The sequence below is a fragment of the Elephas maximus genome, chromosome 16 (genome assembly GCF_024166365.1).
Source record: "Elephas maximus indicus isolate mEleMax1 chromosome 16, mEleMax1 primary haplotype, whole genome shotgun sequence".
NCBI classification, from domain to species: Eukaryota; Metazoa; Chordata; class Mammalia; order Proboscidea; family Elephantidae; genus Elephas; species Elephas maximus.
The window spans coordinates 17,910,842-17,935,543 of record NC_064834.1 but is presented as its reverse complement, the minus strand read 5'-3'; the positions used below and the strand labels follow the sequence as shown (position 1 = coordinate 17,935,543).

Genomic DNA, 24,702 nt, shown 5'->3' with positions numbered 1-24,702 from the left:
ACTTCAATAACCCCCGTGGTTGGTTTTGTGAACAGGGACACCGAGGTTTTAAAGGAGAGAAAGGGGAGCCAGGGTTACCAGGGCTGGACGGACTGGATGCCCCATGCCCATTGGTATGGCATCACCCCCCGTTTCCTGCATGGCCGATTCGGGCATCCCCACCTGTGTGGTTTGTACCTGCATGTCTCTCCAGCCTCTACCCATCCACCTTCTCCTCCCTGCTTGTTCTCTCTGTGGACACCCAGGGCCACCCTGCCTTGGCTGCTCCCCGGGCCCCCCAGCCATGCTCCCCTCCTGCATGCAGTTTGTTAGCATGTTTCCTTGGCTTCCTCCTATACATTCTTCAGAAGCACCTCACCTTAATGTGAGCCAACCCTCCCCAGCCTGAAGCAGCTTTGGCTACATCTGATCCTCATTTCAGAACTGCTTCTAGATAAACCTGCCACCAGAAATAAAACTAGGGAAGGGGGTTCCACGGACAGGTTCTTAGAACTGTGACTTCTGCTTTGCACAATGCAGTTAGCTCAGCAAGCATTGGCTGAGCACCTGGCAATTGCTGAAGTGTTGAGGGGACACTGAGGTGCCTGGGTCAGCCCCTCGTACCACCACCCTTCACACTGTCATGACTTGGCAGGGGACAGATAGGCACACTCATCAACATTGCTGGGGGAAACTGAGAAGTTCTGTGACTGTGGGAGAGGAAGGGGGCCACCATGCCCCCTCTCCCAGGTGGGGTCTGGGGTCACTGACCTGGAGACACCAGCAGAACTGGGGGACTGTCCAAGATCAGGTTTTTAGATTCTTAAGGGTTCATCCTTTTTGCTTAAACCCCACATGACAGCACAAGACCCTCCCTTGGTTTCCCTTTCATTCATCTGCAGATGATTCGCCACTGAAAGTCTGGAAGAGAATGAAAAGGTTGAGAATGTAGTTAGGGAGAAGAGAGGAGACCCGCCTTCCAAGCCTGTCCCAGGCCTAAGTGGTGACCATTTTGTTCCTGCCTGGCCCAGTCCATCTCCAGTCCAATCCTTCCTGCTTACTGCAAGGGAGGCAGGAGATGACGCTTCACTGGAGGCAGACACACTGGGCTCAGGAGGGTCTCACCATCCCTCGATTTCTGCAGTAGGTGTGGAGCTCGCGGAGCCACCATCATACCAGCAATAGTCGGATTAGAACTCGTGCCTTGCATTCCCTTACAGAGCTCCTCGAAGGGACTAGGGACTTTTTAGGACCAGCATATACAACCAAAGGGGGCACAGAGCCAGCACACAGAGCAGCAGCTTCCTGTCCCCACTGTAAGCCACCGTCCCCGCCCCCACCGGCCAGGCCTGCCCCCAGCAGACAGCATGAACAAGCATCTTCCTCCACTGTGGGACCTCCCAGTCCCCGCTCAGAGCCCGTGTTAACCCTCAGCCAGCTCTTCCCTCTGCCACCCTCTTCTGCAGCGTCTTCTTCCCACCACCTAAGCACCTTTCCTGGGGCGCTGGCCACGCTGCTCCACCACACCTAACCTCCCATTCTCCCCTTCCTGCCCCGCCCCCCACTGTCCCCCTCCACCATCCCCCTGCCCATGGGAATGCCGCTCGGCCTGTGGGGCTCCTCTGCCTTCCAGACTCCATGTGAAGTGTGTGCACCGTGGGCTGGGAGGGGGCAGACGGTCATCGTGAAACCGTGGAAGCACGAAGGCCACCCTCATCTGTTTAACCTTTAATGCAAAATGACGTCTCCTTCAATAACATCCCATATCGATGTGTCATTTGTCTGTTAATGTTGCGTAGAAGTGTAAATATTGTCCCTTTCTTGTTTCTCTTGGTTTTTGTTTCCCTGGTCTCCGGTGTTGGGCCATTGTGTACATGGGGGCAGGGGAGTGTGGATCATGATTTTTTGTTTAAGGTAACTAGACTTTTTCCAACCTCCATGATGGGGCCACTGCCAGCCACGCAAGGAGAGGCTCAGGTGCCTGTCACCGGGGCATTAATTCAACCTCTCTTGGGACTGACCAGAAACCTGTGTCCCCTGGAAACCTGTGTCCATCTAGAATCTCCTTCTCTTCCCTGGAGCCTGGAATTCTAGACTGTGGAGGCAGTTCTAGTCCATTGGGACTGAGTATTAGATCTTTGCCCTTGGTTCAACATTGCCCTCACCTTCTCTCACAAAGATGTCTAGGTCTTCCCCCAGGGTGTTTCAGAGACCAGGCTGTTAGGGCCGAGCAGACCCAGGAAGGTTTCCACCACCATGGGCATGACACAACGAGTGCTCAGTGGTTGCCACCAACAAAAGGGACAAGCAGCACACAATTGCTCCCATCCTGCTACTACTTTTTGCCCCCAAATTCCCAGCAATGTCTGAGGCTATGCCAGAAGCCCTGTCTTCTTGTGAAGGCACCTCAGGGCCATGTTGCAGATTCCATGAGTTCACCTGTCCCTTTGCCCCTTTCCCCACCCTGTGCTGATTATCAGATAAGAACCATCTAGATTTCCTCCTTTCACTGCTAAGTAAAAGAGAAATAAGAGAATAGGAGACCTGAGAGATAGCTTAGAGGCCACCTAATACAACTGCCACTTCCTCAGGCTTCACGGGGTGGCGGGGGGAAACTGAGGCCCCCAAGTCCCACACCAGTGGGTCTCCCAGGCTGTTCAAGGCCACCTCTGCTTGCTGATCCTGCAGGCTAGGAGAGCCCCCCTTGGCATCACACTGTAGCTGCATGTGACCTTAGCCAATGGGAAGAGAGCAGACGTGTTTCCCACCTCCTTCCCAAGCTCTGACCTGAGGTAGAGAAAAGAAATAGACGACAGTGAGTAGACCACATTCCTCTCCGCTGCCATGTGTGTGGCCCTTATCAGCCCTGACCTCCTGCTTGGTGGGCCAGCCTCTGAGAGTCTCAGCCCCTTGCCTTCCTTCCTCCCTGCAGGGTGAAGATGGTCTACCAGTCCAAGGCTGCTGGAACAAGGTAGGGTTCCCAGGGGTTTGCACTGCCTTGGGGCAGAGATGTAGTTGGAACTCCATTTCATTAACAGTGTCATAAAGCACGCAGAATGACCACTCTGGGCCTTTCTGCAGTTGAGGCAAGACATGGGTCTAGAAAGGAACTGCCTCAATGATAGGTGCCCATTAAATATCCCATGCTGTGGCCACACTGGGAGAACATTCCGAAATGCTTTTTAAGGTCTTAGCAAACTCCAGTGTATGGAATTTCCATGTGGCCACACAGGTGACATCTTTAGGCTTTGTATGGTTAATTTATACAGTACCCTTCCTCCAAGAAGTTCGAACTATGTTTTAAAATTAAGCTATCAGTACTTTAATAAAATTAAACTATCAGTGACCTACTCTCATAGTGTACGGTACATATGAGGTCATTTAAGCCATGTGATGACATTTATACAGATGTAGGAAATCTAAGTTGCTTAAACTATAAACTCACATGGCTCCAACACCTCTTCATTGAGACTGTCCAGCTAAGCGCTCTACCCTTGCCCTTGAACTTAAGTTGTTAGAGCTTCATGCTTTACACATGTAATCTGCAGTACAACCTCCCTTGGGTTCCCAGAATGCCTGCCAGCATTGAGTTTTCATTTGTTCACACTCACTTTGGCATTGGCCACCACTAAAGCAGTCTGAAGCCACAGAGCTGCACCCCATTCCGTCAGTCATAGCCCCCCAAAGCACAGGGCTCCCTAGCCTGATAAGTCCAACTTAGTCCCAACAACGGTAGCAGCTGCCTTGATTCCCTACTGGCAGCCACCCACTACCTCCATCCTCCTCACCTCCCACTCAGAGATCTCACCAACCCTCTTCCCCAGTAGTTTTGGGGTTTTGGTTCATTCTTATAAAAGGGTTGGAGACTCCAACCAGTTCGTCTGTGCTTAGCTAATTCAGTCTTATCCCAGCGACAGCAGAGGCACACTAACAATGAAATGGATAAGTGACTTTCTGCTAAGATGCTCAGAATCTCATTAGTTCATGGGCTTGGATGAAAGTAGGGAAACAGCCAAGAGACCAAGCCCCAGGTTGAGTACCCGCTTGCCTGGGCCCCTATAGTGCCCCCAATCAGAGGAAGGAAAAGCTTAATCCTCAAGTGAGATGTCTTCCCTGACTCTGCCCCTCAAGCCTCTTGTTGAATTCTGGCCTCGACCTAGTTAAAGCTCTACAGAAGCAGGTAAAAGATGTGTCAAATAAGACCCCAACTCCTTGCACCCTAAGAAAAAGATAATTCTTCAAGATTGCTGCTAATGATCAGGAGATAGAAATGGCTGAGCTTAAGAGGAGAAGAACAGCCTCTGTCAAGAACTACAGTGTCTTGGAGCCACTACAGAGCCTCATGCCTGTGTGTCCACCATAAATTCAGTTTGGGAAGATGCATAATTATATAGCCAGGCCTTGGTAGGCAGCATAGAGAGAAAGCGCCCTCTAGTGGCCAAGTGAGCAGTCACTGGAAGGTGAAAGCTTCGTATCCCACCCTCAGGGTGCTGAGAGTCAGGACCGTTTCTCAGACGCAGGGGGCTAGTGGTTCCCCCAGAACCCACCCAGAGCTCCCGTCTATCCCAGGACAAGATCTACCTCCTGTCCTACAAGGGAAAGAAACATACACAGACCCACTGAAGCTAACTGTATGTTGTTTTGTTTTCTTTGCAGTGATGCCTCTAACCTTGGATTGGCCTGTGTGTGTGTTTGTACATAGAATATTTATTTTTATACAGTTTTCACTTTTTGAAAATGCCAGAAGTATGATGCATCTGACAGATTATTAAAAAAACAAACCCTGCATATTTGTACAGAAAATACCAACCTCTTCCCTTGTGTTTACAAGATGTTTTGTATAAGCCTGTGTCTCTAATACACTTTTTGTTTGTGAGTCCAATTGTGATGTTTGCATGATATTTGTGCACACTTATTAAGTATTGAAGCTCAATAAATTATTTTGTTCTGGTGCCAAAGGGGGCCATCCAGCACTCAGGTGCTGGCTAGCTTATGTGTGAATTCACGTAAATATGGAAGATGGTGGCATTTGCCAACCTAGGTGTGTCTAAGAATATTTTAAACTCTTATGGATTTCTATTATTAAAAAAAAAATGAAACATGCAAATTCAGGATCCTGGTTAATCATTAAATTAAATACATGATTTCTTTCATTAAATTAATTGCATTATTATTTCAATTAAATACATTATTATCTTCATGAAAGCAGAAGCCTCAGAGGCAGAGGTTCTCAGAAGTACGGGGAAATGTTTTGAAATGTTCAGTCCAACAAAGAGAGGTAGGGAGATTCTGTTAACCAATGTCTATTATATCTGTTGTCCCCGGGTGGCACAAACGATTAACGTGCTTGACTGCTAACCGGAAGTTTGGAGGTTCAAGTCCACCCAGAGGCACCTCAGAAGACAGGCCTGGAGATCTACTTTCAAAAAATTAGCCCTTGAAACCCCTGTGGAGCACAGTTCCACTCTGACACACACGGGGTCATCCTGAGATGGAATCGACGGAACGGCAACTGGAATTATGTCTATTTAAACATATCCCAAGTTCGTCACAGTGCTGTTTTTTGGTAGACGTCACTCTTTAACATTTAGGGTTGTGCTGACAGCTATCTAAGATTTTGAAGGGCCATTTGCTCTTGCTTTTTGTTTTGCTGTTTTTTTAATACACTATTTTTTAGAGCAGATTTAGGTTTTCAGAGAATTTGTGCAGAAATGACAGAGAATGCCTATATATTTCCTCTCCTTTCTACTATGAACATCTTTCACTGGTGTGGTACATTTGCTGCAACTGATCAGCCAATATTGATACATTACTGTTAACCAAAGTTCAGAGTTTACATTAGGGTTTTCTCTGTGTTGTCCAGCCCTGTGGGTTTTCATAAATGCACAGCGACATGTGTCCATTGCTTGATCAGACTGTCCTAAAAATAGCATGTGCTCCACTTATGTTGGGGTGTTTTTTTCCCTTTGGAGTTGGCAGCCCCTACTGTTAGCTATTGCTGATCATGGCTGTGCCACTCATCTGGATTTGGGGGTCCACTTACCACTAGTGGTTGAAGAGAACTTCGTCTCGTCTGTCATTCCACTCTAGCAAAGAACATTCAGAAAATGCTCACAAATCCAGGCCGGCCTGGCCCAAACTCAAGTTGTTTTTATTTTGTAAGAAACAGGGTTTTACTGCTTTCCATCTGTAGTGCCCTGCTTAGTAAAGGCCTCTAAAAAGCCAAACCAGCTGCCATGGAGACGACCCCAACTCATGGTGACCCCATGTGTGTTAGAGGAGAGCTGTGCTCCACAGAGTTTTCAGTGGCTATTTTTTGGAAGGAGATCACCAGGCTGTTCTTCTGAGACACCTCTGGGTGGACTTGAACTGCCTACCTTCAGTTAGCAGCCAAGCATTTAGCCGTTTGTACCATCAAGGAACACCCAAAGGTCTTTAGGACACCTAGGCAATGTGTTTTAATGATGAGGTAAGCATTAACTATGATGTAGCATAAGGGTTTATTTGATGACAGGTAGTCCCCAACTTACGACAAAAGTTCTGTCCTGACTACATCGTAAGTCGGTTCCGATGTACTTCTTTTTTTTTATATAGCCTGCTATATATGGCAGTGTTTTGAACAGTAAATCATAACATTGAACACCTGCGAGTGAACTTCTGAGAATGATAATAGCAACTTATCTAGTGCAACATTGTATGTAGTGTATATTACTAACAATAAGATGTACCAAAAAAAAAAAAATGGTCGTAAGTGCAGTTCATGATAACTCAGATACATCATAAGTTGGGGACTACCTGTACTTTAACATAAACTGGTGCTTCTAAAGTGCTTGAGAATAACGAATTACTAAATTAGTTGGGTTGTTTAAACATCTTATTTGCATTTTAAATTTCCTTTCTTCATAGACAGGGCAAAGGCAAGCAAACTCAGACCCTGTCCACACACAGTAACACAGACTCTAATTTAATAGGTTCCCCCTTTATGAGGCCTCTGCCACCTTGGAAGAGTCAAGTCACACTTGACAAACTCTTGGGTTAATGGAGTCTCATGGGGTCTACACCAGCATTCTTACTCTAAATGTCCAGTCCATTCTTGTGGCGATGGAACAAACGCCCCCTCTCAGCCTGGCTTCCTCCTCTGAAAAGTGCAGTGGCTGAACTAGAGCTGATGTCTCTGGTCACCAAATGGAGCTCATCTGTAAAAGCCTCCAGCTGGCAAGTTGCTTTTTTTTTTTTGCCAAGGGAATGTTCAGGATATAGTACTTTCTAGATAATCCTAAATGTCGGGGATGCTTTTTGCCCTGACCAGATTCCCAGGACCCTGTCCAGGGCTGATTCTCCATCAGGCACAGTGAGCACAGGGCCAGGGCCCACAATAGTTTTAGGGGCCCTGTAGTGGTTAAGTGTCGGGCTGCTAACCAAAAGGTCGGCAGTTTGAATCTGCCAGTGCTCCTTGGAAACTCTCTGGGACAGTTCTACTTTGCCTTGTAGGGTCACCATGAGTTGGAATTGACTCAACAGCAACAAGTTTTAATGTTTTAATGGAGCCCTGCTGGTGCAGCGGTTAAGAGCTCAGTCTGCTAACCAAAGGTCGTCGGCAGCTGGAATCCACCAGCCACTCCTTGGAAACCCCATGGGATAGTTCTACTCCATCCTTACAGGGTCACTATGAGTCAGAATCGACTGGATGGCAAAGGAGTTTTTTAATGTTTTAATTTTAATTTCTTTTAAAATCAGAAGATGAATATATAATAATGAATCCAACCTGGATTATATTGTCTTTATACCAACACAGTTGTAAAATATAAATTTTCATCTTTTTTTATGAAGGAAAACCAAAACCAAACCAAACTCGCTGTCATCTAGTCGATTGCGACCCTGTAGGACAGAATAGAGCTGCCCCATAGAGTTTCCAAGGAGCGCCTGGTGCGGTCGAACTGCCAACGTTTCGTTAGCAGCCATAGCACTTAACCACTATGCCACCAGGTTTTGAAGGAAGGTACCCACGAAGGCAAAAGCGCCCATGGTCAACAAAAGTCAAAGGCAGCCCTGCCCACATCCTCTGCCCTTGGAATTCGCTCCAGCCTGACTCTGCTGATCCACACCACCTCCAGTGCCCACCTTCCTCACGCGTTCTCACCACAGTCTGAGGTTCTGCAGAATCCGTGTAACTGGTTCTTCTGGACGCCCTGCCTCATGCCCTTTCCGGCCCTGGTTACAGCGATCAGAACTCATCGACGATCCCCAAATGAGAGTAAAACATTAACAGAGCCCCCTGGAAACTGGGATTCTGTCTTAGCTGCACGCCTTGGGTAACTTCAGGCAAACAGAACCTCTTTTATTTTTCCATGCTTGTGTTATTCATTTACTTATTACACCTCAGTAATACCACAGAGGAGTCCCTGGGTGGTGTAAATGGCTAATGTACTCAGCTGCTAACCAAAAGGTTGGAGGTTCAAGTCCACCCAGAGGGGGCTCAGAACAAAGGTCTGGCAATCTACTCCTGAAAAGTCAGCGGCTGAAAACCCGAAGGAGCACAGTTCTGCTCCGAGACACACAGGGTTGCCGTGAGTCAGAATCAACACCAACTGGTGTTTAGTTTAATACCACAAAGGATTTGAAGTTGCTTACAAGAATATATATAATAAAATAGTCACATATGTAAATAAAGTTTAAAAGTCAGAGTCAAGGAAAATAAGCGTAGAGGAGAAAGCGGTACTAAGAGGGCCCTGGGCAGGCAGGCAAAGGGCCCCCACCGTCACTGAGGTCTCAGCTGCACACTGACTTCAAGCTACCTGGTGGTCAAAGTGAAAAAAGGCAATGGAGCTGCCCGGTTTCAGTGCCCATGGTGCCTTCCCCAGGTGGTCTGCAGTTCACTGAGGGTTGACCTGTGTATACATACACATTGTCTCGCCACCTAGTTTGGTGCCACATGTATCTCTCACCCAGGACCCTCTCCTCTATCACAGGATTGCAAGCAGCCCACCCCAGAGGCCTTTGACTCGGGCAACCCCTGGGACTTTCCACTAGGACCTTAACTTAACCTAACAGGGTATCTAGAAACCTTGCAAGGGTCAGCCAAGACTTTCATTTTTATCTGGACCTATCAAAGTGTGTTCGTTAAACAACCATACTCACCTCTGTGATCAGGAAGTTTGCAGAGTAGCTGAGGACCAGTCCTAAGGCCCAGCAGGCCAGGAGGACAAGGCGAGATGAAATAACTGGAAGGAGAGGTGGGGGTACAACGCAGGAGGGGATCAGGGAGAGGCAGTGCCGAGGGGCTGGTGGCCAGAGAGGGCTTGTGGAGGGTAAAGACGCTTGCTCTGTTCTTGGGACGAGCGGTCGGGACTTGCAGCACTTCCTGCTGAGAACTGCAAGAGATGCCCCCAGGCTTTCTCCACTGGGAGAACTAGACTCCCACAGGTGAAAGTTCTTTGTAAACTGTAAAGTGCTAGGTCTTGGAATTGGTTGCCTTCTATAGTTCCTTCCCTGGTCCTAGCACCTGTTCTTCTGTGCTCTGGTACAGACACCAAGGTGCTGCCCAGCACTGTCTACCTGCAAACACCTGGCTTGACAAAAGAATCTGAGCCAATGCCCCTGGGGTGGCAGTATAACAGGTGGATCTAGGCCAGGATAACGACTCACTAGTCAGCGACTTACGCCTCAGCTGTTACGGGGACAGAGGAAACCCCACCTTGCTGAAGGAAGAGACACCCCCTCCCACACATACCCACTCTGCCCCCATCTCAGCCACACCCCATGCTTCTTGTGCCAAGTCAAGGGCTGGCACCCTGACTCCACCTGGCAGAACTGGGAAGAGAAGGGGATAAAAGGAGTATGTCACGGCCTGCAGGTTGAGGAACTCAGCTTCTAGTCTTTTCTCTGCCACTAAATAGCTTGTTAAGAGCTACAGCTGCTAACCAAAAGGGCAGCAGTTCAAATCCATCAGCTGCTCCTTGGAAAGCCCATGGGCATTTCTACCGTGTCCTGTAGGGTCACTATGAGTTGGAATCTACTTGAAGGCAATGGGTTTGGGTTTTGGAACTAGCTATCTGGCCTTAGGTGACTTACTCCAGGCCTCAGTTTCCCCAAATATAAAATGAGGAAGTTAGATTTGAATGACCTCCATGGGCTCCTCTAGCTCTGACACCCTGAGACACCCCGATGCCTCTGACGGGTCAGTCCCAGGAGAACTGTGGGCACTGGAACATTCTGCGCCCCATCACTTAGAATTATTTGGCTGTGGTAGTAGTATGCACGGAGTTGGTTTTGCAAAACGGTATGCGGCATGTGTGTGCTTTTTAACCCTGAATAACAAAACTCCAAGTGGACCTGGCCACACGGAGACAGTGTGAGGAGGGTCAGCGTTTCTAGGGCAGGAAGGGCTGCTGAGGTTGCTTCACACATTGGTTTCTATGCTGATGAATTTATTAGAGAGTCAGCAATAAAGGAGAAGCCACCTGCACTCAGGGAGGACCTCCACCCCAGGCCTCTTCGAATGATCAGGGACTCTGCTCTGGGGTAAGGTTTGTGCAGCCTTGCTTTATAGCAGGCCCTCTGCACCCCTCCCCACACACCACCCACGTGTGGAATTCTTCTCTGGCCTTTCCCTTGCCCTGTGCCTTGACACGTTTTCAGGCAACTTGAGATGACAAGCACCCAAGACTCTACAATGTTTTAAAGAGAAGGGCGGGCCACTAGTGGGGAACCAGAAAAGAGAAGGAGCTCCTGCAAAGTTGTGGGGTAGGGAAGGCAAGCGAGGGAACAACTAGCCACTCATTTCTCAAAGGAGCAGAATTTTCAAGGGTTCAGTTTCCTTGAAGCAGGATGTTTCTCACCCTGGCAGGAGGAAGGAAAGGCAGGGAACAGAGCTATGTTTTATAAACTAAGGCCAGAATCCCACATGCAGAGTGACCCTCTGGTTCCTAGAAAGCCTTGTCTCTGAGAAGAGTCAAGCCCCTGTCTAAGGAAGACACAGATGGAGGTGGAGCTGAACCAAGGGCAAAGCCCTCAGCTGCCTACCAAGGCCTTCTCCAAAAGACGCCACCCTTCTTTCCTCAGACTCCAACCACTGGGGCTACTCACTGACCCCTGAATACCTCATCTGCTTTCATCCTCCCACACCTTTGGCCAGGTGTGCCCTTCACCTGGAATGCCATTATTTCTCCTCTGTCAACTTCTGACCCTCCTTTCAAGGCCCAGCCCAAAGCCATGGCCCTGGGAAGACTTTTCTGATTCCTCAGTTGAATGAGTTTCTCTCTCCTTGGAACAACTTAGAACTGTGTTCTTTCCTCCTCAACCCTATATTAGAGTGAAGGAAGGGTCTTCCGTATTAGACGTTGAACCCTTAGAAGGATACGAACTCTTATCCATTAGGTTCCCAAGGGACTAGCTCAATGTCTCAGGGTTCATCAACATCTAATGTCTGCTGAGTCATTGATCAATCTTTATTCAGCACTATTGTGTCCAGGGACCATGCTTCCTGTCTGGCAGTGGAAAGGGGGCATCTATGGACTGTAAGACACACTCTATACCCAACAATGCAAGGATGGGTGTGCTAAGCGACAAATAAGGGGCGCATCCAGTCAGGGCTACGGGGGTCCTGAGGAGAAAGAACGAAGAGAGGATTACAAAGCAGAGAGGGTGGAGCTGGCCACTGTAGACAGGAGGTCCTCTCCCTTGCCCCAAGCTCCTTTACCTGAAATAATCTTCCAGTGAGCATGTTCCTGGGACATGCCCCCTCCTCAAGGGAACAACAAATGGGATTGTGATGGAAAAAAGGGAGTAAAGAGGGTGAGTCCAAACTCTGAGGGCACTGGGAGTCTGGCAAGGTGGCAGCTGGGCCTGTGGGATCCCCTGACCCTGGGTTGGGGGGCTCCCACATATGCCAACGCAGCTCCCACTGAAATATCCCTTCTCTATACCTCTTCAAGGGCCAGAGTCCTTGGTTAGTTGCCAAGAAGTGAACCAGCCAGCCAAAAGCCTTGGGGAAAGCACCTTGCTTTGGACGAGGAAGAAGATGGAGCTGCCCCTGGACAGAGTGTCGCTGGCCGAACCCTTCCCAGGGGCTTGGTTTTCAGGGTTGATCAGTGTGGCCCCAGCTAAGCATGGGCTGTCACTTCCTGCCCTGGCCTGTGGCTTCTACCATCTCCAAGGGCCAACAGCTGGCTACAAGAGCCAAGGCCCTCCCAGATACCTCTTTTCCAGCTCTGGTGGCAGGGATTTCTGCTGCTTCTCCACAGCCAGCGCCCTCTGCTGGTGCTACAATTTCAAGTGTTCTTGAACTCACCTTTCTAGTGGAGAATTATGGTTCTTTGAACAACCTCTCTGTAGAAGGCCTATCAGCACTGTCTTGCTTTGATTTGGGAAAAACTCTCCAGGATGTGGTGGCCAGTATGCTGGGTCACCTGTCCCAGCTCCTTCTCAACAGATTTTAACTTCCTTTGGTGCTGCTGCCATTAACCTGTTTACTTCCTGGGTTCTTTCTAATGTCATGAGTTGACTAATGTTTCAAGCTGGAAGAGAGGAAGGAATAACCACATAGTAGAAGAGAGAAGCCCACAGCAAGACCAGGCAATACTGTTGGAAGTCTAGGCTGAGCCTCAGAGCCAAGGGCCTCACATGTTTAGTGTGATGCCATGAGATGCCCCCAGCCTGTACTGAACTGGCAACAGATGAGAGAGGGGGCAATCTAGGTATTTTCAAGACGGTCTGAAATAAGCCTCCTTCCTTTAGCAGAAGTGGTGAAGGCACATTGCTGGGATTCAGCTCTCCACTGCCTTACTTCTCCCTTTGCAAAAATACCCAAACCACCTTGCTGCTTTACTTCATGATCCTCAAACTTCTTGACCCCTTACTTCTTGATGAAGAGGGTGACCATATTCTATTGCTCAATCGGGACAGTTTGCAGGTGAAATAGGGCACCGTTAACGATTATGCTGTGACAACAGATGTACACCTGGCAAACCAGGATGTGGGACCACACTAGCAATGGCCCAATACACAAGGCACCCCAACCTCCTAGGTCAAGCTTCAGCAACAACTCAACAAATACTTCCTGTTACCTTAGAGCTGCAGCCATTTACTGAGGTAGACATTGTGTGGGGAACAAAGGTAAATCCGCCCTGTCCTCCCACCACTCACCTCTAGCAGGGAGATAAGATCATAACTCAAATGACAACAGCCTCGGAAATGGGGGTGGGGTGGGACAGAGGAAGGCAGAAACAAAGGGCAGTGGGTAATCCAAGGAAAGAAAGATCTTCTTGAGTAAACTGACACCTCAGAGGAATTTCTCCCTGAGACTATTCCAAGATGGAAAGGCTGGTCCACCAGGGCACACAGTCTGACTCTAAATCCCTAACAAAGTCAGCCCTGGAAAGTTAAAGAACATTCGTTAGAATAAGGATATTGAGTTCTGTTTTCCATTCTTGTGTCTGACCTACAAACACTTGTAAAAGTACAATCCTGGGCTTCACTTAATGGCCCCACCTCTCCCATCAAGCTCCCTGGCCCACTGTCCCCTATCAGATTCTCATTCTACAGCAGGGACGGCAACCTCGGTACAGGAGAAGGAGCATGTCCAGGGCTGAAGACAAACTGCTGGTGCCCATCTGGGCCCCCTTCGGGGTCAATAGCACATGTTCATAACTGGATGTGGAAAAGCCGTGCCTGATGCACGCTCCTCCCAGAACCCTCGTGGACTGGGAGAAATAAAAAATATCCCCACAGAAGGTGACATGGAAGTGAATGGGTCTGAGGACTTTCAATGACTCGCAGGATCCTGGACATGTATGTAGTCAACTGGTCTTTGCCACCTGCCAGCAAACCTCCCGGCTCTGAGTCAACATCAGTTGAGGAATACAAATCCATCATGGCCACCTTTGAAGAGAGGAAACACTCTGGCCCCAGGGCTCACTGTGAGAAAGGCAGTGAAATCGCCCCTAAGAGACATTTTTCTTGCACTCCACTCATTCCAAAGACAAACTGTTTTACTGCTAACTCCAGCCAAAATAGACGTGCCTGCAGCTCCCCTAGTCAGTGGGAAAGCGCTGAGGCCTGGGGTCAGAGATCCGGTGCCTACCCTGACTGCCTCTTGCTAACTAGATGGCCTTCGTTGGGCAAGTGCCTTCACTGCTCTGAGCCTCCATTTCCTCATCAGTAACGTGGGGAAAGCCCCGCCTACCTCACAGGTGCAGTGGGCATGACGTCTATGAAAGAATTTTGAAACCATAAATAGCTGCACAAAGGAAAGACAGTTTGATCATCTGTATTAACCATTAAGGGAAAAAAAAAAAAATCTCGCTTCTTTTAATCAAACCTCAGTTAACTGGAACTGCGTGAGGAATTGTTCAATTAAAATTTCCGGCCAAATTAGGTTGAATGCCGGCCTCCCTGCCCCCCCATGGAAGGCCTGAGTGATACACATTGCGGAAACGGAAATGGAGGCCACTCTGGGGTGGGACATGAGGACGGATCCGGACTGACCCCTAGGAAGTTGCTTTTGAAAAATAAATTTCATAAATGTTTATAAGTTTTTCTTTTTCCTAAAAGAGAAGAGCCAATAATTTAAAAAAAAAGAAAATTCTTTCTTTAAAATTCCAGTTGCCCATGTTCCTGGTTAAATGAGGTTTTCTCTTTTGTTGGCTCCAACCTAAGCTGTTTTATAGATGCTGGTCCTGCTTCCAGCTCCCCAAAAGGCTCCCTCCTTCCTTCTACCCGCCACCTATGCAGACTTCCCATGTGGTCAATCTGACGTCTTAAGTTTAAAAATCATTACCTCAGAATTTCGGTAGGAAAAGTTCTATTTCGTTGTGTCCTGCAGTGAGCTTCAGTCCGGCTAATTGAGGGTTTTATGGTTTGGTTTTAATTCAGTCAGAACTTAATTTTCAGCTTATCTGACAGACTCTGTAGAAGAACTAGCAGAAAAAAGGGTTTTCAAGAGTCATCCCTAGATACGAAAGGACTAATTACTTTTTTTCTTGAATAATTATTTTTGGTAAAGACCTGTCTATAACTGCAGGCAGTGGGTTTTATATATGGAAGAAGAAAACATTTACCTGTATAAAAAAATATAGTTTGCTAATTGTTTTTCCATCATAGCTGTTTTGATGTTAAGGCAAGTTGTTTTCTTTTTACTAATTTTTGTATTTTTCCTATGACTTTTAAAAAGTCATTTTCCCTGAACTCTCCTTGGGGTCGAAAGCGCCTCCTGTGAAGGCAATCTGGTGCTAAGTTCCCTGGAGTGAGGTGTCCCCTCTTCTCACACCAGGTCTCCCTAACAGCATGCATGGCTGTCCTGGCCTGACCCCTCCCCAAGCCCCTGTCACACCCTGGTACTTCCTACCAGAACAAGGACCTTTCTTAGCCTGGCCACTTGGCCACTGGTTTCCATGGGCCCCATCTTCACCTCCATACAGAGCCCTCTGCCTGCTTCTTCTCTTCACGAGAGCTTGGAAGTCTTCTACCTTCTTGCTGCCTTTTGGCCCTTTACCAAATGACTTCCAAAGGGAATCCTCAAGGATTATGAGCCCCAGCCCATCAGCCGAGGCTGTCAAAGATGGTTCTCTTGGCCATGGCTTTTCCTATCACCACTCCATTTACTTGTGGCATCTGCTAAAAATTCCTTACCTACTTCCTTGCACCTGTCCTTGTTCTGTTTTCTCTATTTTCCATTCTCTCCTCATTTACTTCTAACCCTCATACCACTATCCCTGTCCCCATCTCTTTTTGTCTGTATTCCCATTCTCCTGCCCCATCTCCTCCAGTCCCAATAACTCCCCAACGTTTCTAGCAATTCACCACTTGCCCTGTCCACTGAGCATCATTATTCTCTCCCTTGGGGAGAAAAAAATCTAAAGTCTTGTCAACCCATGTGACAGTTTTGTTTTTTCTACCACTCCTGGTACCTCTCATTTAAATAGGTTCTTTGATAGATGCATAATTTATCATACTATGTTCCCCACAAGAGGAAAAATACACACACTTTTATTTTTATTTTTTATTCTAAGTCTGACAAAACATTGCTATTAGGACTGACTAGTAAAGAAATGCTTACTAGTTTTCTTTCTTGCTTGTTTTAATGTTCAAGTAAGCAAAGTCTCTAGGACTTCCTATTGGTTGTAAGTTCAGTATGTCACAGCAAATATCTTAGTGTAGACCTGTGGCCTCTACATCGCCGTAGAAGAAGGTGGCAAGCTCTAATTTGAAGCTTCTACCACCACATGTCCTGGTTTCAACTCCCTCATCTTTAAAATGACCATTAGATTGCAGTAATGGGTTTTGTGTGTGCTCTAGAATGATCTAATTAATGTAAGAATATAAATCTCTAAATGGTTCTGTTGCTGTCATAAGGCCAAAAGAGTTTCTAACGACTGTGTTTAAGAGAAAATTAACACCTGGGTTTTATGTGTTGATGGAAGGCATTACCGCAGGTTCACACAAGATGGAGTGATGTCTCTAGGAATATGGTCATGTGTGGACCTTATGAAAACATACATCATACAAGCCCTAGCCCAGCAGGGGTAGAGGCAGAACAAAGCAGTATTCTACTATACTAATTGGCCAAGAAATCTCATGCTGTTAACTGGTGCACAAACTCAGAGAAACTGGCTGGTTCCATGTTGAGGCACAGCCTCCAGTCCCCATGTCCAAACGTTAGCCTAGTCATAAACTAAGATGTCCTCACTTGGAAGGGCTCTGAAGGAAGTCTGGTTTCTCCAGTTGTTTTCTTTTCTGAAATAGCCACTCATTGAGGTGGCCTTCACCAAGCCCTGAGGCACTTACATAGGGTTCTTCAAAGTGCCTATTGGTACCGAACTTCAGTATTCACAGCTCTCAGCCCATGAATACAGGGCTGCTGACTGTGGGAGGAAGGAGACTTTCCAGGGAACCTGGCAGACCTGGGACCTCTTGGGCTTCCACTGACAGCCTCCGAAAAGCATTCCACTGGTTGGGAGTAACTCAAGAACATGATGGTCTTTGTGGGCCTCTCACAGCCCTGACTAAAACTTGGTCTCTTGGTACTGACCAAAGGGATCCCTTCTGGACAGAATCCCTGCATTGCAGATCACTGCTTGTTCCCCAGCAACCCGTAGCGCCTTTATTCTGTTACGCGAGACTCTATCAAGCACAGAGGAGCCCTGGTGGTGCAAGCCATTTCAATCGGCTGCTCACCTAAATGTTGGCAGTTCAAACCCACCCAGCAGCTCCACACAAGAAAAGACCTGGCAATCTGCTTCCATGAAGATTATAACCAAGAAAATCCTATGGTGCAGTTCTACTCTACAACACATGGGGTTGCCACGAGTCAGGGGCCGACCGCACAGCAACTAACGACAGCACCACCATCACCAAGCACAGAGCCATTGATTGGAGGTCTACACATGGACTCCAAAGAACTCTGTTTTATAAGTTTGAGCAATTCCTGTATAAGAAAGATTATAGAACCCTTTATCATATTTCCATGGTGTAGTAAATTCTTTTAACTAGGAAAAGAATACTAAGGGGAAGGTACCCAGCCCCCTTGTTTCCAACGCTTGCTTTCTGCCCATGGCAAACTTCCACAGCAATCCCAGGCTGATCTTCACAGTCAGTTGAGTTTTTCACATTTGACGTCTTAACTCTTCCACTTTAGTTGTTTTCCTTGTTATTTGGTGCATTTGGGTGTACAATATTTAGATGTACAGTATTTTATTTCCATAATGAGCTCGATGTTGGAACAGAGTTTTCCCTTGTTTCCACACCCTTCAGATAATTTCAAAAATGTTTAAGTCCTCCCATTTTATCCATGTTGTGCCATTGCTAACTTTGTATATGTAAATACCTTTGGGCATATCTTTGTGTTTTAAGTACTGTCTCCTTTTTATTATGATTGTTATTACTGTTGTTATATTATCATTCTTAACTTTGGATATATTTTCTGGTGCACTCAATTTGGTTTTTAAATCACCTTGGATATTTTCAAAGTATGTTAGTTATTTAAGTAAACACGGGAAAGCACTTTGCTTAGGCAATGAGCTCTTTGACAGATAGATATTTGCATTAAAGAATTGGTCCTTTCAAATGCTACCTAGACGGTTTGCTTTATATACAAAAACTTTTTGTTGAATTCAGACGCACAGATGCACTTTTCCTTCTTTATGTCTATCACGGTTGGGTTTGGCTTTGGTGCTATTTCAGCAAAACTTGTTTCTCTGCTGGATCATTCTACCTTTCCCATTCCTGACATTGATTTTTAATTGCCAGTGATTCAATTTGCCAATGCTTGAACAAACCAGGTCAAAGGTAGCTTTTTTCCTTGACAGTGAGGTCTTTGTTCCGTTTCAATAACTTTAGGCTAAACGCAAATGACAGGAAGGCATCCCAGGTGGTCTAGGTTTGCCTGAAGACCTACTGACCAGATGGCTTTACAAGTGGATCCTCGGGTGTTTCTGAAATGAGGGACTGAGACCCCAGTTAACCCCATACCACATCTGTTTGACATGCATTGCCCTCTCCCACCTTAAGACAAGCCCCCAGGTAGGCTGCAACCCGCTCACCAAAAAGGTAGCACGATCTGAAGAGCTCCATCCCTCCCACCCAAGGCTAGGGTGAAACCAGGTTAAGGACCCAGTGTGGGTGGCCAGGTTCTGGCCCCAGCCCTGTCACTGGAGTACAAAAGAGACCAGCCCTTTGGGCCTCGGTTCTATAAGGTGCAGGGTTGGGCATTCATTACAACTCCGGTAACCTGTGTCCAAGGGGCTCTGTCAAATGTGTTTACCTTTAAGACGTAGCTGAACAAATCAACCTGGTTCTTGAAATGCAGCTTTACTACTGCTGAGATGTGGAGGATTTTAGCAAATGAGTACAACTTCTCTTTTAAGTAGGAAGCTGTACCCCCTGGGAACCCACAAGTGCTAGTGACTTGAACCACAGTGATGTAATAGGATCAAAAGTTAACTCAAGAAAAGTGGTGTAGGAAGATTGATTACTAATTATACTAAATAAAGTCTCTCTTTGGAGAGGTCATGAAGGTAAAAAGATAGAACTGTCTAAACTAGCAAAATGGTTAGACAACAGTTTGCCTTATGCACTTCAACTTGTGAAAAAAATAAATTGCTGGATAAGTCTCTGCTTAATTTGTAGTCCTTGATGTCTGTGTTGTCCTAGAGTTTTATATGCTATTTTGTACTTATTATCTATGGTGTAAATACTTTCCATTGTAAAAAAATGTAAATATTAATTATATATTTCATTTCTGTCTTTTCTAAAATGGAAGCTGATTTAAGTAATAAATTACAAATCCTCTGTGTCTAGTTCTTTCTGTTTTTTTTTTTTTTTTTAGAAATTATATGCCTTTACTTTTAAATCCTTAAGAAGGGAAAGAGAGTTTCATGATTAAAGGGAGCCTTCATTCCTAACTAATGGAAGTAAGATGGTGCCATATAAAGAGGAAAAGATGAGGGGTCAGGAGGGTAGATTTTTAGTTCTGACTCCTTCATTAACAGATGTGGAACCCTGACTAAGTCACTTAACCTCCTGGAGCTTCATCTTAAAAATGAAAACAGCTGCTACGCACAGTTGTTGTAAAACTGAGATAAGATGATGAATGCAAAACACTTTGAAAGTAAAAAGTTGCTAGTCAAATGCATTAAATTATTAAACCTTCATTTTCATTTTGTCACTCTGTTATGGGGGTGGACATTCTATATAAGGAAAATTTCTGTTTTTGTTTTTCTTTTGCCTGAATCCTATTTTTCGATGAAACAGAAAATAAATGTAAAGTTAACATCTCTTGTTGGTATTTTAAAGATCCATGATTAATAACCATAATTATCTTGTAAACTTTATAGACATTTATGGAAGAAATAAGTTTCAACAATTTTTACTGAAATACTCAAGTTTTGAATTTCTTCTGGATTTGATCAAAATGTCTTCATCAGCCTCTAACATCCCATGAAGAAAGCAGGAATCCCAAGCAATATCCCAGGCAGGCTCTACTTTGGAGCTAGGGAAATCCTACATATACCGTAACTAGATCAAGCTGAGATGGGCCTTCTTACCCTTTGTGACTGACCAAACCTACTGAAGATATACAAGTCAAAAGACAGCCACGATGATGAGCAATTTTCTTTCCCACTTAGAGCAAAAGGCTTTGCCTTGGGCCTTACCATGTCAGAGTAGAAGCAAGCTGTGGAGATCATCTGTGCCACTCTCGTCTTGTTGGTGAGGATACTGAGAATTTCTGTGACTCACCCAAAGTCACTCATGACCAGGTTTCCTCCAGCTTGTGAGGAAAAAAACAGCTAGGGCTAAGGGAGCTATTGGGGCCCTTTCCTGAAGCTGTGGTGCCTCCTCCCAGCTCAAGATGGGGGCCATGGAGGGCAAGTGGAAGGGAATTTGCTGCATTCATCTTTCAGTCACCTACAGGCCTTTGGTCCTCTTGTTGTTGTGTGCCACTGAGTCGATTCTGACTCATGGTGACTCTATAGGACACAGTAGGACTGCCCCATAGGATTTCCTAGGCTGTAATCTTTGTGGGAGAAGATCTCAAGCTATTTTCTCCCACGGAGCGGCTGGTAGGTTCAAATCTCCATTCTTTTAGCAGCCAAGAGCTTATATATTGTGCCACCAGGGTTCCTTGATCCTCTTATTAGGTCATCAGAAATGCTGTCATTGCATTGCCCAGTTTGGGATCTAGCAGGGGGCTTCTGAAAGCAAAGGCTTCTACCTCTCCTCCTCTTTTAAAGAATGGGGCAGGCCTGGGACTCAGGAGACATGCAATCCAGGCCTGGCTCTGCCATTAAATGTGATCACGAGCCCCTTTCTGATCTGAACTGCTAGCACTGGGGTGAAGCTTATAAAAGTACCTCTTCCTGCATGTTCTGTTTCCTGACATTCCACAGCCAGCCCTGAACTGTTTTCCTCTACAGGTAGTTGTTCTAGCTGTCAGATCCTTGATGCAAACTGTTAGGTGTTTTAGATACATAGTTTGTGATTTCTAATTACTAAGCCAAACAATTCAGAAAGCAGTATCAAAAAAGAAAAGAAAAAAAGATTTCAGCTATATTTTGTTTTAGATGACTGAAATTTAAAATTTCCAGTTAAGAAGTTTCCAAAGATCTGATCTGTGTAACCAGAGCTCTGAAAGGCAGAATGGGACACTACCATTGAGAAGACGAGGGTGGCTGACCCTTTCCACAAGCAAACAGGCAACGGGATGGTGTTGAAAGATAATTTCCAGAAAAAGGTAAAATCATGACTCTCATATAGATATAAAAATGAACACATGCTAAAGATTTTATTTTAGTTATATGATGAGGGAGCCAGACAGATGTTACAACCAGTTGAGAAAAGTAAAAAAAAACACAAATTTATATAGAATAAAGGAATGTTGAGATGAACTACAAATGGAGACAAAACTAGTTTTTCCATAGGGAGGGAGGAAGTCAATTCAATCACTACCTGGTAGGACACAATTTACAAATCTATCAGTTACCTACAACTTATAAAACGTTGCAAAATAGCTCACAGAAAATGAACAGGTTTAGAATCTGACAACCCAGAAGGGTCTACTATAGACGATGATCATTTTCCACTGAAGCACAAAAATTATTTCTCAAGAGTAAATCAGTGCTCTGCTTTATTTAATACCCAGACCTATTTCTCAGACATTAAAGCGTATCATCGTTTTCAACTCACACATTATGCTGGTAATTGCGTAATCAGGAAAGCCCGTGGGCAGATACTGAGGGAGCCCTGTATCTGAGTGTGAACCTTCTGACCCCTGTGAATTCTCTGAGCCCTCCTCCTCTCTCTACTCTCTGTCTCCCCACCCTATTACCCACCCCACTTAGCCTGGGGCTAAGAACTCTTGACATAAAAAAACTAACACAACAGAGTTTATGAAAAGCAGATGTAGTAAAGAATATTGACCCTGGATCTCACAGCACTCATCACTGGGTGAGCAATAAATCTCCATGCTTAGATGGCCAGAGTCTTTCCTCTGAATTAAAGACCCCTGACCCTTCACATTTATGGCTGTTAACTGGGAAGAACCTCTTTGCTACTGGCCCCTTAACTCAATGTGCTGACAGTTAAGATGCTCTTAGAATAATGAATCACAGTCTTTAATTTTGATCTCATAGAGCTCAAGTCCAAGGATACTTCATGCATATCACCCACCCAGTCATTTTAATTGGGCTGCCAGAATCATCTTAGTCCTAGAGGCATAAACTATGCCTCCCCTTTTTCCCAGGATTAACTTAATTAATGTGACCATTGTAGTCTTGCCACTGCTAAACAGTGGTTTCCTTAGCATTGATGGGTCATTTCAAGTTTCAATAATATATCAGAATATTAATTCAAGATGTGGCTGTGACACTAACAAGTCAGTGGCCCTTACCAGCCTTTCATCTCCCAAGGCCTCTATTTCTTCATCAAATGAAGTTGGTGAACTCTTAATCTCTTCTGATGCTATCACGGTCTATAGTGGTAGCTGGAGATATATTGTGGCCCTTGGTATTTTCAATATGAAGTGACTATAGTTGCTGTTGACAGCTGCAAGTATGGTTGGAAAAAAAAGCTTGTGTACAAGCTCTCAGTGACTAAATTTGTAACGCGGGAACTCGGGAGACATTTGTTTGGGTAGTTGGAACCATGTAGAGATCTCTTTCCCAGCCCATGCCCCATTTGAGAAAGCAGTAAATTCCCAAAAGAAGCTGTGAAATGGCATCTCCAAGGATTCTAAACTTGAACATGCCTTGAGGACCTCGGATACTGGATATCCCAAAGCAGATTGTTTACCTCCCTGGCTTTTCAAGAGGTAAAATAATCATTCCGAGGCAAATACACTCTCGCTTAGGCCCCAGTCTCCAAAATCTCATTAATAACATTGGAATACAATGTAATGGAGGGACATTCAACAGAAACACTAGCCTCAACTCTTTAAAGTGTCAATGTCTCTGAGCAGGTAATCTAGATTACCGAAGAATAAAACAGATTAAAGAGACATGAAATTAAATGGATCCTGGGCCAGGAAAAAAAAAAAAAAATTCTGGGCAATTGGCAACATTTGAATATGGTGTGGTGTGTAGATTACATGTTAAAAATTGACAAAATACTATTGTTGTGATGGTACTATGGTTATATAAGTGAACATTCTTGAATTTAGGAAACACACATCAAAGTATTTAGGAGTAAAGGGGCAGGATGTTGTCAACGTTCTCTCAAATGGTTTGGAAAAAAATAGAATGAGAAAACAAAAATGTAAAACAACTGGTAAATCTGGACGAAGGGCATGCAGGGGTTCTTTGCACTATTGTAATTTTTCTGTATGTTTGAAATTATTTCAAAAAATAAGACAATGTAGAAATAATTTCAAAGTTCTTAGACATAATAATCTTAAACCAAAGTTCCAGACCCAATCAAACTATTATTCAAGTATGAGGACCAAACAAAGACATTGTCAGACATGCAGGACTCAGAACGTTTCTTAGACATGAGCTCTCACTGAAGTTATTACAAGATCTGGCCAACAGGGAGACGTGTGATGTAAGAGACTGTTACGTGCATAAAAATAGGTAAAATATATTAAAAAAAAAAAAAATTTTTTTTTTTTATAGTTAGGCTTAAATAATTGCTGTGTTAGATCTCAAATAGCCAAAGCAAGGAAAGTGGCAGAGACCTGGGGAGAGACAAAGTAGAAGCATGTTAAGGTTACCCCTTATTCCAAATAAGGAGGAAGATAAAAATACCAACTGTGGACATAGAAGATGATGCATGTTAAAAATTTTAAGGTATCTGAGGTAACAACAGTAAGAATGGCAGAGTCAGTACTTTTCAAAATCCTCTCCTCATGGAAGCAATGAGAATACTGGCAAAAAATGATCAGAATCAACTTTTTCAGAACTCTGGAAATTAGCCAAAGACTTCCAGCAGTCCAGGAAGCATGTATTCAAGGAAAATGGCTGAATGTCAGAAGAGACAGATTTGTGGTGTTTCAACTTGCCTTATTCCCATCTCTACCTCCCCAGACCCACAGTAGCATTGAAAAACAAGTCTGCAATCACTGTGAAAACCAGCAGATTGGCAGCCGTGGTGGGGGAAGAGGGGGGCGTTCAGAACAAAATTGGAGTTCATGCAAAGCCACATTTCCAGAGAATTGTCATTACTTGAACTGTCTATGGTTTCCTGGAAGACACTACTCTCAAGGCTTATCTTTATTTGACCTGACTCAGAACAGCTTTTTTTCCACAGGCATTTGTCAAAGGTGATCAGTGGCAACTGTTTAACAAGGCAGCTCCCAGGGCAGTGGGATAACAGTTAGGATAAATGATAGGATAACCAAAAGGCTTAAAAGAAAAAACTCAGAAAGGTGATGTCCATGGGGGCTTTGAAAAGCACCAACATATTCTTGGCAATGTAGAAGGACACACGCATACATAGATAGTGTGCATGCTCAAGACTTGGAAATTCCCTAAATTTTCACTTCTGGCTGACCTTGAGGTTCTGTGCAAGCAGAAAGTGTAAGCTGAATCACTTCAATACTTAGAGTAGGAAATCATCAACCACAACAGAGAGAATGAATTCCTATAAACCTAGTCACTTTAAGGACTAAGGTGCACCTGACCCCAAGCCATGGTGTTTTCAATCGCCTATATGTATGCAAAAGCTGGACAATGAATAAGGAAGATTGAAGAATTGACACCTTTGAATTATGGGGTTGGCAAAGAATATTGATTATAC

At 45.3% G+C, this 24,702-nt stretch overlaps 1 protein-coding gene across 1 annotated transcript in view; it reads left to right on the top strand.

The window, feature by feature from the left end:
* COL13A1 (collagen type XIII alpha 1 chain) overlaps positions 1-5,094 on the top strand; it is a 101,205-nt gene extending 96,111 nt beyond the window's left edge. The window contains exons 36-38 of the mRNA XM_049855801.1: positions 36-113; positions 2,912-2,950; positions 4,636-5,094. Of these exons, the coding sequence (XP_049711758.1) occupies positions 36-113; positions 2,912-2,950; positions 4,636-4,638 (120 nt within the window). The 3' untranslated portion in view covers positions 4,639-5,094. The remainder of the gene's footprint in view (positions 1-35; positions 114-2,911; positions 2,951-4,635) is intronic.
* Positions 5,095-24,702: the final 19,608 nt, after the last annotated feature.